We start from the raw sequence: 16510 nt of genomic DNA on the forward strand, positions 1-16510 counted from the left end.
TACGAGGAGAAATGGTCTGCAAAGCCTACAGAGCAGACCCAAAGAACTACTAGAACATTCTGATAGTACATGACAGAAAAGTCTAACTGAAAAAATATATGGGGAAGGGAAATAACTCTGTAGGTCCCGGCAACAACCTATTTCTTTCCACCCACAGTGTTGACTGCAACTGAACAGTAGTTAAAGAAGGGTGACACATGTCAGCATGCCAAGCTCAACCTGTAACTGTCGTTCTGTTGTAGCAGGCCCTGCGGGTGGCGGAAGAGGAAAGCTTTTCCCTTTCCACCACCCAAACTCTGAAGCAACGGCCAAGGAAAGGACAAGGAACAGGAGGTGCCCCACTAATTTATCCCACAGCTCCTGCTTTAATTGAATCACAGATGCAGAAGGGGGCGCTAATGGAGGGTTTGGGAGCTTACCATGGTCAGAACCCCTGTCTTTAGGTCCAGGTCTGTTGGGAGGACTTCTTAACTATGAAATAGCCGTATCCCCAGAAATGTACAGGTTAAAGAGTTTGACAGGGAAACAAGAGAACAGAGCTGAAACTACCATATCAGGACATTGGAATATCAAGCAAAGGGCTTGTACGAGGGAATACAGCCTGCTGGCTCTTCATCGATTTCATGAACAAATAAAATGTCACATCAGTAGGACATATGTGACAGGGAATAGACAGGTAACGCATATTGCACGGTTTCATTTTTTATGTCTTAAGTTTAAACTATTGCGATCATTCTATCGGCTTACAAAGAAAGGGAGAGTAAAGAGCGTTGCATAAGACAAAGCTGTAAACCTAACAGATTCTAACCATGTCCCAGATGAGCAAGCTGGGTCATTGTTTGATGGCGGTACGCGTTGTAGCTGCATGTTTAATGGGTTACACCATTAATTTACAAATGGCAGGCTTCACATTGGTTTAGTGCATTTCCACAGTTTTCAAATATTTATGGGTAAACATTAGTGTCTTACAGCAAAAGGATGTGTGTCCCCTTCATCATGGACCTGGGGAACATATCAGATCAAAGAAATAAGGGAAATGGTCACACAGGAAAACATTTGTGCGAAATTTGCAAATTAAATCGACTCAGAAATGTGGAAAGAGTGGATAAGCTTAGTCAGTAAGAATTATATATTCATATTTTATTGATATAATACACACAACTATATAAAAATAGACACATTGTTAATCATAAAAAGTGTACAAAAATCTGAAAGTTCTAAAAAACATTTCAATTTGATACTGCATGAAACAACGATATCTAGTATGTAGAGAAGTTAGGCATCTAAAAATAACCTTACAGGGATGGGGACTAGGTTGCCTTTATAATGGCTAGCCACAGGCCCATTGTCTACCAGTTTTTCTTAGGGATAGTGGCTGAATTTCTCTCGAATTGTAAATTCAATAATGCCTCAATTACATAAATAATGATGGCAAAAGTGCAAAGTATCGTAAAGTGCTATAACAGTGCATGAATGCTCACAGAAACACTGTGCTAAATGTCGACTACAAGTACCTTGCATGTGCTTATTTAGTACATATCTTAAGATATCTAATTGTTATGTAGTAAACATTGGTGTCTGACATAGTTTCCAACAGTTGCATCATACAGGGAGACAACGCTGCTGCTTTGATGTTCTCCCCTTCCATCCTGCCTCGTTAATGGACTCCACTGTATGAGGCCTGTGCCCTCCCACCCTTGACTCCTTCCTTTTTAAATATGTGCTTTCCTTTTCTAGTTTTGTTTGCAAACATTTGTTGATAGTTTGCCATGCCCTAATGTTACCTCTGAATAGTTTGGCATAACAAACACATGTATGCTTTAACTATTTTTATTTGTGCTACCCAGAAGCCTTGACTGACACAGCTTTGAAAGAATAGTTTTGGGGTTTGAGGTATTTCTATCAGTGTTTCCCCTAATGGCATTATTCATCTGGAAGGTCCTTTGCACTAGCATGACATCAATCATTAAAGGGGAATGAGAGCTGAACATGACCATGTATTATAGGTAAACATGCCATTACAAATCAGCTCAGAGGTCCATGGTTTTCTGAAGAAATTCACCCACCAGCCTCATTCCTATATTATTGAAGAGTTCCCCAGTGACTGGCCCCATACTTGTAACATGACCTGATATTATATTATTATTGCAATGCAATTAGGGGACATTATCCTTTACATAACTTGCTTATGATGTGGCCTCACCGTGCTCTTCCCTCTATGATTGTACAGCGCTCCGTTGCTTCTCCAAGCTAGGTTCGATCTCAATAAATACAATACTAATAATAATAATAATAATAATAATAACGTGGTACAGTTTATGCCAGGAGATCACACATTGCAGACTTTAGCCAATCAACCATCATATTAGTTCTGTAACTTGACTGTTCCCCAGAAAACACCATGGGCCTCATTCCGACCCGGGCACAAAGGGATACCGGGCACCGGTAAGGACACCAGTGCCGGTAATCCCTTTGCGCCCTATTCCGAGGTCCCTTTGCGGCTCCTGCTAAGGCCGCCTGGTTTTATCAGGCGGCCTTAGAGGAAGCCGGAAAGGGTCCAGGGAGAAAAATAACGGTACCACAAATTGCGATACTGTTATTTGCACCTTCCCCATTCCCATTGAGCACAATGGAGGCTCAGATGGGAATGGGGAATGGTATTTTTAATGGGGACTTACCGGTCCCGCAAAGGTCTGACTAGACCGTTAAGTCCCCATTGCATGAGGGCAGACTCGGTACCGTTATTGGAGGCAGCCATGGCGCTGCTAGCGCCATGGCTGCCTCCAATCTCGGAATGAGTCCCTATGTTTTTGGCATGACTTTTAGTTAAGCAATCTGGGTGACTTTCTCTGTGCATGTGTTTTCAATGAGCAAGTCATTTGTTTCTTCTGAAAAGAGGAGTAGGAGTCCGCTGGACAGTGGCCTAGATTCAGTGAGGAAATGAGGGCCTATATGCTCAATTCGATGAAAATGTTATCAGGAGTAACTCTGAGTAACTCAAGACGTGTGGCATTTGGATTTACAGAGAAATAACACAATGTTACTCCTGGTGTACTCCTCTTTCTATTACACAGTGCAGCAAGCCTAACCAATAATATCAATATCGAAGCTGAGTGGGCTGATGAAACATGTATTGATCATTAGAAACTCCCTGTAAGAGTAAAATACTGAATATGCACAACACGTACTGTAAGATTTATTAAAATGTTGCTAGTCCTTCCCTTACAAGTACAGAGGCACACATTTTTGGCAACTCGTGTGAAAGCAAAACATAGACCATATAACCACCAGTCTTGTACTGTAGAAGGAACAAGTGCCATCTGATGTAAATAAATATATATATTTATTCATCTGGTTGATACTTTATAAAGTCTGTGTGGCACCACATGAAACAAGCTCGTAGAAGGTTTTATGGTCACTTTAAAATAGAAAAATAAACGGTTGGCATATTTGTGTATTAAAACTACCTTGGAAGTATCCAAATTATAATTTGAATCATTCAAGTTTCAATTATACCAACTGCATTAATACATTATGCTGTTAGAAGAATGCCTAAACATCAGCTTAACTTGAACACGATAGGAGCATAGCTTAATTGTATGATCCGGAGGAGACTAACGCACGCCAAATGGTGTAACATACCTTATGCTTTATGCCAGGACTTTTTGGTGCCGAAGAGTCCTGATTGACGGGTTTGCTTTCACTCTGGTTATTCATAAAGGTGGACTGCATATTGGACTGGCTTGGAGAGAAACAGACAGGGCTTCCAGTTTGTGCAATTGTGCTCTGTTAAATAAAATTAAAAGAATGCACCTGATGAACAAATGGCACAACATCAACAAGCTATAGGTGCTAAGTGCCTACCCTTTTAAATTTAAAAGCCATTGTTGATGATTTTTACACATTTTATATAGCTAACACTTAGATTTTTGGATTGACACTGGGTAGGTTCTGATCAAACATGGCCTAAGAGGTTAGTATTATTTTGTTGTATGTACATTATCATTGTCTGCAAGAGACATATGTATATATTAACATAAGAAGGCCTGAATCGCGACTAAATACATTAGGTAAGCGGGGTGCATTGGCCACAACATGAGATCTAGGAAACAATAGGAATAAGAAAGCGAGAGTGCCTTTTCTTCTCAGGCTTCCCACTTTACCCCTTGATACCCTGTCTATCACACACTTTAGCATGCCAGGTGTATCCTAAAGATTGCTTTCATTATAACACTTGTACATCCCAGATTAAAACGTATTATGATTACAGAGCCCACCTGATACCTAATTTTGCAAAAGCAGAAGTTGCTCTTACAGGCAAAAATGTCTGCCATTTTATATTAGTTGTTGATATGGGAGAAATGTGACCTTCACACGTGAGATCATATCTAATTTCTTCCCCATCAAGGTCTTTCTTTGGTAGAACGTGGTTGTACCTTTCTGTGATAGACAGACTATTCTACTACATATGTATAAACACAACCTTCCTCTTCATCTTTAGACTGCAAAAGCGTATTGACCACTTATGAACCAATGATGAATTATGTTACAAGTGGAGCTGGGTGTATAAACAGCTCAATAGACAGATCAGGCTACTTTAGAAATCATTTTGACTCATGTGAACTGTAGACCCAAGTGAATCCGATGCTGCCAGATGGATGCCCTTTTCATCTTCACTCTAGTTTCCACAGGCCTCTCTTGTCCCCTACAAGATGCCAATAAACCCCATGTCTTCTGGACCTGGAATACAATCTGCTGTTTTGCTGCTTAAATATGCATGCTTGACGCAACTATTTATCATACAATGTTGTAAGTAGGAGTAAAGATTGTTCTTAGTGCAGATTAAGGCTTTGGTTTGTGTCCTTTCTTTGATCTTGTTTAAGACGGCTCCGATCCGTTTGGGTTTCATCTTTAATTGAAAAAGGCAATAGCATGTATAACTATTAGTTGTTCATTTTAGAAATATTTTAATCCTGCTGTTAACATTGATTTCATGAATGTGAAATTGTGTGGGTAAATTGCATTAGACTAGCAAACGAACAAGTATTTCTGTATGGTTTTGGGCTGAAATTCACAAAAGACATGTTTCAATAGAGACAGCAATTCATTGACTAATTAGCCGAGATCTTTGGCAGATAGGAATCTGTGCCTCCTCATAGATCATCATTGAAACTGAGTTGAACAATACATGGAAACTGATCATGCATACAAAATCGATTATTTAATTTGATGTGATCCTCTTCTGTTTGGATCAAACAATGATACCCTCTTATCCTATGCGTGGTTACAATTCCAGACAATTCTGACCCACAGGTACCTGCAGATAGCTTGCTCGAGAGGAAACAGACATTCATCCAAGTGTCACCAGCATGCTGATGCGGTGAGGAGCCCAGCGCTGTGGTGTGAATTCTGGTAAAGGTGTTATCTCTCGTTCACAAATCTATTCATGGCCCGTTCTACCTCATCAAAGTTGTATTGTATTGTATTGCATTGTAGGATTTACATCACACAAATCTCTCGATATGAGGCAAGGTTCTGGGCGCACATAGAACGAACATTTCCCTTCAGAGACTTGCTGGAAGAGATAGGTTTTCAGGTACCTCCTAAACATTAATAAAGAATTATTGTTGCCAAGTTCCTGCAGAAACTGACTCCAGAGTTGTGGGCCTGCAAAATGAAAATTGCCTATCACTTCGGTACTGGAAACGCAAGCGGGGCAAGACCACCAGGTCTTGTTCTCGGAACGGAGAGATCTTAATGGACGGTATTGGCACATTATCTTGCAGGGGAAGATCATGCATACACTTATCCGTAAGGCATAGCAGTTTAAATCTAATCCTTTTCTGGACAGCTCACCAGTGAAGTTGTCTGCGATAACTAGAAACCTCAGAACATGTAGGAAGTTTGTAGATGACACGTACGGGCACGTTTTGAACAGTTAGCATCTTCTGTAACAAACTGTTGCCAATGCCCACTTAAAGGATGTTGGCATAGACTAGGTAAGAGTTGATAAGGGCCTCCGCCACATAAGCGTGTAGTTCTACTGAAACAAATTGTAGTGTTTTTTTAAGAAGACCCAACCAGTAGAAGGATACTGTAACTACTTAATCAATTTGTGCTGTAAGTGACAGATTAGAATACCACAGAAACCCAACGTTCCGTACTCTGTTAGCATAGGAACTGGCAACATCCGAAAGTGTCGGAGAGGACGGGAAATTCAACAAATCTTCCAGCCAAGCAGAACTCTAAGGGCACCTTCCGAAAACCTGCTGCTGTGCTGCTAGCAAAAATATTCTCATTTTGGAGGTTGAACCCACCACCAAAAAGGCTCTTCCCAATGGAACTTTTCAACGATGCATCTGACTCGAACTAGGGTGTATGAAATGAGTGTAGTGCGGTAGACTCACAGGTTCCACTCAGCATAATGTAGCCAAACTATCTCTTCATCTTTCATTTCACCCCTGTCTCATTTTTGGCTTTGCTCCAGGAACAAATCCAGCACTTGAAGGCAACCTCGGCAGCAGTTTAAGCATTTTACAAATGCTCAAAAATAAACAAATACATACAATGGGCCTCATTACTAGGCTGGCGGCCGTGTAATGAATGGTGCCGGTAAGGTACTGACACCGTTCATTCCGGGCCGCCACATTACGAGTTTGCTCGCGGGTGGCAGTATGCACATCTGGGTCAGACCAGACGTGCATACCACCACCTGCGAGCAGACCAGGATGCTAACAACGGACCAGTCATAAACGGGTCCGTTGTTCGCATCTTCACCATTCCCATTTAGCCCTATGGGGGCTCGAATGGGAATGGGGATGTACCGGGTCCGGGTCCCGAGAAAAGGGAATTACTGGGCCTGCAAAAGCCAGAAAGGCTAAGAACGGCATGGCTACCTCCAAACTCGTAATGAGGCCCAATGAATATCTATTAAAGTCTAAGATGGTCATTGAACTTCAAAGCTAAAAATCCAAAGTCTTATCAAACTTGAAAGGTACATGTCCAAAAAGGGGCTTTTACATCACCCGAGGATCATCGTCAGAGTCATATCCCTCAGAAACCTTATCCCTCAAAACATGTACCATCCTACCACTCATACCGATCATCAATGGTGCCATAGGTTGATGGCAGTTCTCACATGAAAAGGATAGCTTCCCCAATTGGAGCAGGGGAGGGAAGGCTTCACAGGCCAGGGAGGTCTCGGATGGGCATGCTAATGTAGGATTTAGCCGACGGGTACCTTCAAAGGGCCAGGCCATGTAACGAGAGAATCAGCGGCATGAACATGCCAACATATCCCGCACAAGGCAAATCAAAGGGACATACAAAGATAACATCCTGAGACAAAATGAGGCCTAGCTATCCAGGGCTTCCTGCAAATCAGACCTAGTGCTGCATTGCATTTAACATGTTGCTTTGAAACTATGTCATCTTGTTTATGTGCTTTTTTTTCACTTAAGTTGAATCCTAGGTTGCATATTTTTTCAAACGATGCTCAGGGCCTGTTTCTCGTGTTTAGGTTTCGCCCGCAGTTGGGCACTGCCAATCGATGAGCTCTCTTGATTGCAATGCCACTTGAAGGAGAGTGCTTGGCAGCAAGTACGGTCAATATGAAAAAGTAGCAAGATTCCAGGATTAATGGGTCTGCTAGTATTAAAACAGCAAAGTTATGGTGTTTTTAAAAAGGCTTGAAAAAAAAACGTTCAACTGAAACGTGAAAGTACATTTATCCATTTGAGCCAAGCCACACATGGAAGTCGCGCTGAATGCAGGTGGACCTGTGCACCTACATTTTAGTGAATCATAAACGCGAGCGGTCCATGCCCTCAAAATAAGAGAGAAGTAGGTCTGGTCTGAAGTAATTTCGTCTTTTGTACGGTCAGCATGGGCTATATAGAGCTTTTCATTTAAAAAGCTCGGCTGACTTTTCAGCGCTGCACTATGCGGTTGTTTTGGTGTGAGAGCCTTTGCCAAAGAAGAAAAAGAGAGGACTTTCACTCATGGCCCTTGTGAAGCTTTCTACCATGTACAGCTTGTGCAAGACCTTCCAGTAGAGGGTCAAACCAGATGCCAAACAGATATTCTCTGTACCATGAGTTGCCACCTCTCGCGCCATCCCTCATCTGAGGATACTCGCTGCCAGGCCAGGACAGCACTCCTTCTTATATGTCTTAAGAACTTAAAGCCAACCACTGCATCCCTCTCATATCGACAGTTAATGACAAGAAGAGTGTGTCGATTTTGTAATGGCAGGTGTAATATATTCAAAAGCTCTGGGATTGGATGGGAACTTAGACTAAGCAGGTGGATAAGAAGTGTGAGTAAGAGAAAGCACAATGCCGAGGGCCCTGGAGAGTACTGGGAATCCTCTTTCATTCAGCCGGTAAACTATGGCTCTGCTCTTCAAAGCCTTTCATACTTTGCGTAGAATATGTATGCCTTGTATTAGCAAACATACAGCTGACATGGGGACGGGAGGATACTGTGTGCCACGAATTGAAAGCCCTGGTCTGCCCGACTCACCGCTACATACTTCCATGGTTGGCAAACTGCCAAAGATTACTGACATGGATTACAACCGCCCTGGCAAGCATGAAGCGCTATATAAAAATCACCCGCATATTATTATTCATATACCTTCAATTTAGCTGTCCCCAATTATTTTCCTCTACAACCTACTCATATATAGTTTTCAGGATAACCACTGACATTGTGAACAATTATCTAGATTCCGTGTATTCAAATGTATTTCAAGCGGCTACCTGGAAAACATGATGTGGATTTGTCAGTGAAGACCGAAGTCTGAAGCCCCTATGTTTAGAGCTGTAAAAACGATGCACTGGATTTAGGCTGCAGGAACCATAGGAACAAAGAAAAAAAGAATGCTCGTAGCTTTGTGTTTGGGCTGCAGAGAACTAAGCTATGGTCTAAGGGGCGGCGCACAGACATGAGTAAGCACACAGGCTTGAGTCAGCGCACAGACTTGAGTAAGCGCACAGGCTTCAGTAAGCACACATACTTGAGTAAGCTCACAGGATTGAGTAAGCGCACAGGCATGAGTAAGCTCAAAGGCTTGAGTAAGGGCACAGACTTGGGTAAGCTCACAGGCTTGAGTAAGCGCACAGGCTTGAGTATGCTCAAAGGCTTGAGTAACTGCACAGACTTCAGTAAGCGCACAGGCTTGAGTAAGCGCACAGGGTTGAGTGAGCTGAACAGAGAGACTACACAGGATTGAGGGTTGAGTGTAGGAGCTTTGCTCAGGGTTCCCAGACTCATTATCTGACCGAGAACCTGCTGAATAACCTGTTTCGATCTAATTTCATGTTTCATCAGGAACAATGTTCAGTTTGTCACCTGGCACAGAAACGAGGGTGGCCTGCGTTCTGTCTGTGTGCTAAACACGCGGGGGGAAGCAAGGCGAAGCAGTCAACACAGTGAACTGGAAAGAGTCAGAAGAAACAGTCTGTGCTCGCCTGAGTCAGAAATGTTAAGAATGCCCCGAGGGATCAATTACTGGAAATTAATTTTTACTGGCAGAGAAGACACAATTCAACTGAAAATGGAAATTATTTTGTTGAAGCCGCTGTGGTCACTGATTACTGTTCTCTTCAAAGATGCACAAGTGAAAGTTGAAGGTGCCCAGTTTACGTTTAGTCACTGTGAAATGCCGCAGAGGATTAACACACTAAACGAATGCATTACGCAAGCGCTACTTACGTTTCAAGCTAGACCAAGGGTGCAGGGCAGTATTTAGTACCGTTGGACAGATTTAGGAATCATAAGGGAAGGTTTGATGGTGTTCGTCTTTGCATGAGCCATTGTTTTATTAGGTCTCACACTTATTCTGCAAGCTTTCATTCAATCTTAAATCATTATCTGAATTTATCTAGGATTTGCAGGTAAATGTATCAATTATGTGGAAGGAAGGTTGAGTCTGAAGCCATTGTGTTGGTAGAATAGGACTGGGTGAGTTAGCAGAGTCTCTGGCTTCCCTGGGGTCTCTCAGAGGCCCGAGTATCTTTATAACTGCCTCCTACATTTCCAACTTGCACCCGTGTCCAGAGTCCTGCCAATCACTCCTCTGCTCTTAAGGTCTCTTCCAGAAGATCACCCCTAGAGAGGATGGGATAATCAAGGGGTAACACTTGTGCCTTAGCCAATTGGACTATGTCTCTGTATTGATCAATCCGGTCCCTCCGACTGCAGGGTACTCTGCTGTCCACGCCCCATTTCAGATCATTCACTGATACAGCTCCCTCGCGGCGTTAGGAAAGCTCCAGCCGCAACGGAGAACAACGCAATGCTCGGAATTAGCAATTCAATCACAGCTGTCTACTGTGACTAATATGAAGTGCTGACAGCCAGCTTCAGCCTGCAGCACGCCAGCTCACTCAGACCTTTCCAACTGACCGGGGACTTATCCACTAGGACCCCCTCCTAAGAGCTCCACACCTGGAAGTGACCCTTTTTACTACACAAGGGTACACCAACTCCCCCCTGCAGATGCACCCACCATGTGACAAGCGGAACTATCCCTGCACGTGGATGTCAGGTTTCTAGAGTGAGACAGGATCCCAACCCGCTGCGGCGAAGTCCAGCGGCCCCCACCCACAGGTTGGCCTCCTCGCAGCTCCATTATTTTAACAAATCAGACTATGACTGTTTTTGTTGGTATAACAATATCAATATCTTTTACTCAGATTGCATGCCTAGGCAGCAATACTTCATCGTGTTAGCACTTTTGCTTTTTAACAGGTACTGAGGCCTTACTTAAGTTCTCATTCATTTTCTTTTCTTTTCTCGACCGATTGTTTTGGTCCTCTGCTCTTGCAATTCAGTTGACACCCTAATTTGATTTTTTCGTCCCCCCAAATATAGCTGGGCCACTTAAGCACCTGGCTGTATTAGTGGACTAACAAATCGAGCTCCCCCTTCCCATACTTTCCCTTGTTTTTTGTGCATCATTCACAGGGTTACTAGTCAGCCAGTGCTATAACATAGGGACCAAACAATTGGCCAGCATATTCATTCTAATTGTGTTACCGAATAACTGAACAACCTGTTGATACAACTGAAAAGACCCTGCTCCTTTCCGTTCACTGTGCACAAATATGATTTCTTGCACCACTAGATGATACTAACCCACTCATTGTGTGACTATTTAACAGCGAGAGTATCGATTGCGAAATTGTTTTTCCAACTATTGTATTTATGTTTTACTTTTCTGCTTAGTAACTAGCCAGCTATGGCTCATGATTTTCTGGTTAACTTGAAAAAATCAATAAATTGAATTTAATTACAATTAAGTATGAGGGCTTTGTGCCTTCTTCTATCACTCTTTAATGACCTAATAATGTATGTAAAGGATAGTTGGCTTACTACTTGAAGCACTACCCTGAAGCTTTCAAAATAGAATGATATACACACTCCGACATTAGGATAGTGTCGTTAAGTTTATCTGTGTTTGGAGCCTCTTTCTTTCTCCCCAGTCCACACCCCATTTGGGCTATACGTGGTCTGAATGGTCGACAGCTGTGACATGTAGCACTCATGGGCAGACCTCAATAAATATCAAACATGTCAATGTATTAACCTAAACCTTTAGCTTTATGTGAGCACCTGAGGAATGCATGCTTCTCCGGTCATCTAATTATAGCACATGGCAGCCTGCAATAACCTCACAGAAGCCTGTGAGCACGTGTGTTTTTGCAGGTTAGTTGTGACATCACTGCTGCTCTGTAATCAAGCATTGCTCTTTGTTTGTGACTTCGCAATGCAGGCTGCTTGATCTAGCACACAGCCAAATTCATTACAGCACTTAAATAAAGCTGTGAGAAGCTGTTCGAATTTCTTACTTGTAAAATGGTGATACTTGGCAGCCATTAACAGATAAGAATCTGTGCATGGTAGTATGCTTACTTTGTTCACTGCTGGGGCAAGAAACTGCAAAGTATTGCTTATTTTAAAGCACAAAACAAAAACCTGTTTTAGATACATTGTGCAATGCTTACATTATTTGTCTGCAACACATTAGAAGCTTCATATTCATTTTTTAGATCCAGACAGATTCTTCATTGATTATATGTATCAGCAACTTCGCTTGCATTACATGAAGCAAGAGGGCAGATATTAAAGGGGATGCATGTGGCCTATAGGCGTGGATCATAAGGAATACAATATCCCATAATGCACGTAACAAGGACATTGCAAGTCACCATTCCTCATTCAAAATGAAGGAATGGAGCAGGGGCTACTTTATTCCATATAATAATACATTGACTGAAACTTAAGGAAATATGTTTTCGGTTGCAGTTGATGACTTGCTTGATGCCAATACTGAACTTTCATTCAACTTTCATTGACATCTACACGGTCTACATTGAAGTTCCACTCATCCAAAAATAACAATGTCTATTTCAACAAAACATACACATGCATTCGCTCAGAAGATAATTATGATTTTTTGCTCAAATGTATTGATTAATTAACCTACACATATGATTCACGTGCAGCAAAATACATTGATTCATGCAGTATACTTCATTTTGCAATACTTATCTCGGAGTTTGTTTTTTGAACTATACAATATTTGTAGGAAGAGGAAGAATGTGTTACAAGTAATGTGGGTTCAGGGAATAGTGGAAGCATCAATATCCTTTTACCTGTACTACTCGCAGTCGATTGCTGGCTTGCGGAGAAACGCTACGCCCATCTCCCTGGGATACGGGTGATACTGGGAGAAGGTAGTGGCTGTTCGGAGACGGTGGCAGACTGATGTGCTGTGGGCTGTGCACAGTTCCGAGTGGAGAATGCTGAGGTGAACACTGTGGACTTAAAAAAGTAGATGACATGATGCCATTTTGGCCAGATGATTCCAGACTATGGCTGTTGAGCATGTGGGAGATGTGTTGTGCGTCACATGCCATCATTTTGTCCGGAGAGCTGCTTGGTTGTGCTTTGATGGACATTTGTTTTGATGCAAATGGACAGCTAGAGACCGAGTTTTCCTGCTTGATCGGTACACCAAAGAAATGTTGAGACATTAGATGTTTTTCTTGGGGGCTGCTGGTCTTTTTTCGCTTTTGGAGCTGCATTTTCAGTTCCTCCACCTGTCTCTGTTCTTGCTGAAGCTTCCAGGTCAACTCATTAATAACCTTTTGCTTCTCCACCAGCATTTTGTCCTTCTCTGCGTCAATGACTTCCAGGTCACATGGGAAGCTGCCTCCATTCATGCTGCTCATTAGGCTTTCGTCAGCGCTGAGATGCACCGGCGAGGGCTGCAGGCCAAACTGAGGGGAAGACATTGGTCCATCACTGAAAGTGTCTGGCAGAGATCCGCCAACCGAAAGATCAGACGACGCAGGAGAAATAGGTGGTGTCGAGCTGGTGCTTCCGAATTGATAAAATCCATTCGACAAAACACTTGGGGATGAGTGTGACTGGTAGTTTGACAGAGAGTTGTTAGGTGTTACAGGAAAAGTAACGGTTGTTATGTCACTAAAGGCTGGGGCTGTGTTACCACAACAGTCCTGGAAGGGTCGCAGCCGCTCCATTAGTGCAGTTTTTGTTCCAGACACGGGTAAGCCTCTTATTCTGAGTTGCTGCCTCAACTCTGACACCTGAAAAAAAAGGCATTGATCACATATCACATATGAGAAATATAAAGGTACGATTCCAAGTACATGATTCAAAAGCAAACATGAAGTTCCCTAAACATACTTAATTGCAAACAAGCAAAGTCCATTTCTCTGAGATTCTATGTGAATCATACATCTGTCAGTCCTGAACATTTACAGTCAATTCAATCTTTACCCATTTATCTTGCTATTATTATTATGACAGCTCCCAAAAACATGTTTTCCATATAAACGACATTGCTTATATATGCATTATCAACTTCTTCCATTTCTATCCACGATGAGGTGAACAGAATGAGGGATTGGTTAAATGTTTATAGGAAGTATTTGTGCCTCAAGAAATAGAAACTGTGTTGTCTGCTTTTTGTGATTGACTGGTTAAAGCTTCCTATTGACCCTCTGTTCCATAAGAAACCTTTCTTTTTAATTACATGTTCCATCATTCCTCACCTGTGATGGATCATAATCCTAGCCTGAATCTTCTACTCTGCCCCATTCCGTTTTTTTCAAATGGTCACCTCTTCCTAGCATGAACATGGCAACACTTAACATCACGCTAAAACATGTCCTCATCTTTGTTGTGTCAATGTTCTTTCATTGTCAAAATATAATTTAATCTATTGCTAATAAATGTTGACTCACTGGACTTATTTGTCCTGGGCCAATCCAAACTGGAAATTGACAAATGAAATGAAAGGTGGAAACATTATAAAGACAACAAATACTACTGTTTTTGGCCTAATCCCACTAATTTTCCCTTTGAGAAAAAGTGCTTTAATTGAATACAAGTAGTGTGAAAACTGCGAGTTGGATTTGCACCAAAAAAGAAAGAAGTTGGGCGCAAAGTGTCACAGATGTGCCTTTTGTTTGGTTGGTCAATCCGCCAACTCGTTTTTAAATATTCAACAGAGAAGTGGGTGCCCCCTGCTCATCAAAAACATTTGTATATCTTCCATGATGCATTGCAGCAATGAGCTTTTCAGAAATGAAAAGCCACCATTTATTTTTTGCATGATCCTAGTGATTCATGAGATAATCCTGAGGAAAGCAAAAACAAAATAAAAGTGCTCAAAATGATATTTGGAGCTGAATCATATCAGGTTACAGGTGGTAAGGAGGAAAGAGAACCACCTCGGGAGCAGGGGAGTTAGTGGTGGGCTGGGGAGTCTGGTTGGGGCAGAAGGTTTTTGTTTTACTGGGGGAATCCCACAGGAATCTTGTGTAACGTCAAATGCTGTGCTTGGAAAAGAAAATGCGTCATACAAACTATAGCGTGAAAGATGTTAATAGGAGAGGATCTGGGAGAAAATACACAAGGGAGGAAAGTGAGGGGACCAAAAAAAGAGGAGGGGGCACATGCCAGTGGGAACCTTGCATTGCTAGCATGATAAATTATCTTAGGAATGAAAAGTGGGGAAAAATGGGGTACAGAATAACCAATCCTATGGACTTCGAAGCATTAGCCATAGTCTTTATAACCTGTACAGAGGTGGGATCTTATCTTCTAGGCATGGGGACATGGGTCTTTTTTAATATTTGGTGCAACATGTACATTGGGGATTGTCAAATCTGTGACTAGTGGACCCTGAGGGTGCTGGCCTTTGCCAGTAGTCTTCCCTCTTTCAAATAATTGGTGCACCATGTACAGAGGCCATATCCAAAGACCACGGCCACAGGGCCCTGAGGAAATCTAGCATAACAAAATCCTTGAAATTTAGTGAAAAAACATAATATTATTTATTGCAACAAAACCGTTGATATTCAACAGATGTGGGATGTGATGACAACCTTAACTTGATGCACCACCCATTGCAAAGCCCATGAGCTCATCCATGATATCTCAGAAGGAATTCATAATGAGATACACAATGACATTTTGGGGGACTTCAATGGGGGGATGCCGAGTTAAGACGATCATCACATCCCGCAGTCGCTAAATTACAACACCTTTCTTCTGCTCATGAGAGATGGATGGGCATATATATTTAACAGATGCAACCCGCTTGTCCCTGCAGTCTGCACACAGAAGAGCAAGACTTACCTTCAGGTCATCAAGGTTGGAAGGCAGCGGCCCTGGTTTGATGGAGGAGGTGGTAGCTTGGCCTGCAAATGTAGTTTTCACAGGAGAAAGAGAAGGGCTGCTGCAAGTTGTTGAAGAATTAGAACTTCTGACCATGTGCTCATTGGGTTGCCTTAAAAGACAAAACAACAGAAGTTAAGTACAAGCTTATTTTCCAAACTAGAGTGTATTGGACAACCTCAGACAGTTGTTCGAAAATTGGTCAAAATAATAGCTGCGTATCTTGTGAGACATGCTTTAGGGAAATTAAGCAGCACTTTAAGTCATGATATAACTAGAGTGAGTAAATGGCTTCTCAAGGTAAACGACTAGTTTTAGCACACACAGAAATATGGCGATTCCTCTTTGCACATGCAGCAGAAGTGATGCTTCCGTTTCTGCTTCCACGGTTCTTATATGGCTGGATTACTCTAAATTTTGACTTTTTGTACTGAGGTGGAAACCTAATTTGTTACTAGGCGTATTGTCTGTAAGATTTGATATTATAATGGAGCCACATTGCCAAGAGCTAGAGCGTGAATGAAGGAGCAAAAGACAGGTGTCTTAATGCCTCCATTTACGCTCCAGGCATGTTCATTGTTTTTTAAAGCAGATGGCAGGGGCGGAATGGGAGTTACGTTTCGCCTCACCTTTACCCTAAACAATTTGGTTTTACGCCAGCATGAGATGCATGAATGAATGTTAAAAGCTTCAACTTTCAATTTCTAATTGTATTATGTTGGCAAAGACTGATGAATATTTCCTAAAATGTGCCAACTTGTTTTCAACTTGAAGAGATTTGAATCCCAAACAT

The 16510-nt window shown here is 42.1% G+C and overlaps 1 protein-coding gene across 1 annotated transcript in view; it reads right to left on the reverse strand.

Moving 5' to 3' along the window:
* The window catches only part of MYOCD (myocardin), a 197839-nt gene that overhangs the window by 18554 nt on the left and 162775 nt on the right, over positions 1–16510 (reverse strand). The window contains exons 8-10 of the mRNA XM_069654513.1: positions 15679–15829; positions 12663–13619; positions 3643–3786 (exon numbers count right to left, since the gene is read on the reverse strand). Of these exons, the coding sequence (XP_069510614.1) occupies positions 3643–3786; positions 12663–13619; positions 15679–15829 (1252 nt within the window). The remainder of the gene's footprint in view (positions 1–3642; positions 3787–12662; positions 13620–15678; positions 15830–16510) is intronic.

Source organism: Ambystoma mexicanum, chromosome 3q (genome assembly GCF_040938575.1).
Source record: "Ambystoma mexicanum isolate Mex_15411 chromosome 3q, UKY_AmexF1_1, whole genome shotgun sequence".
Taxonomy (NCBI): Eukaryota; Metazoa; Chordata; class Amphibia; order Caudata; family Ambystomatidae; genus Ambystoma; species Ambystoma mexicanum.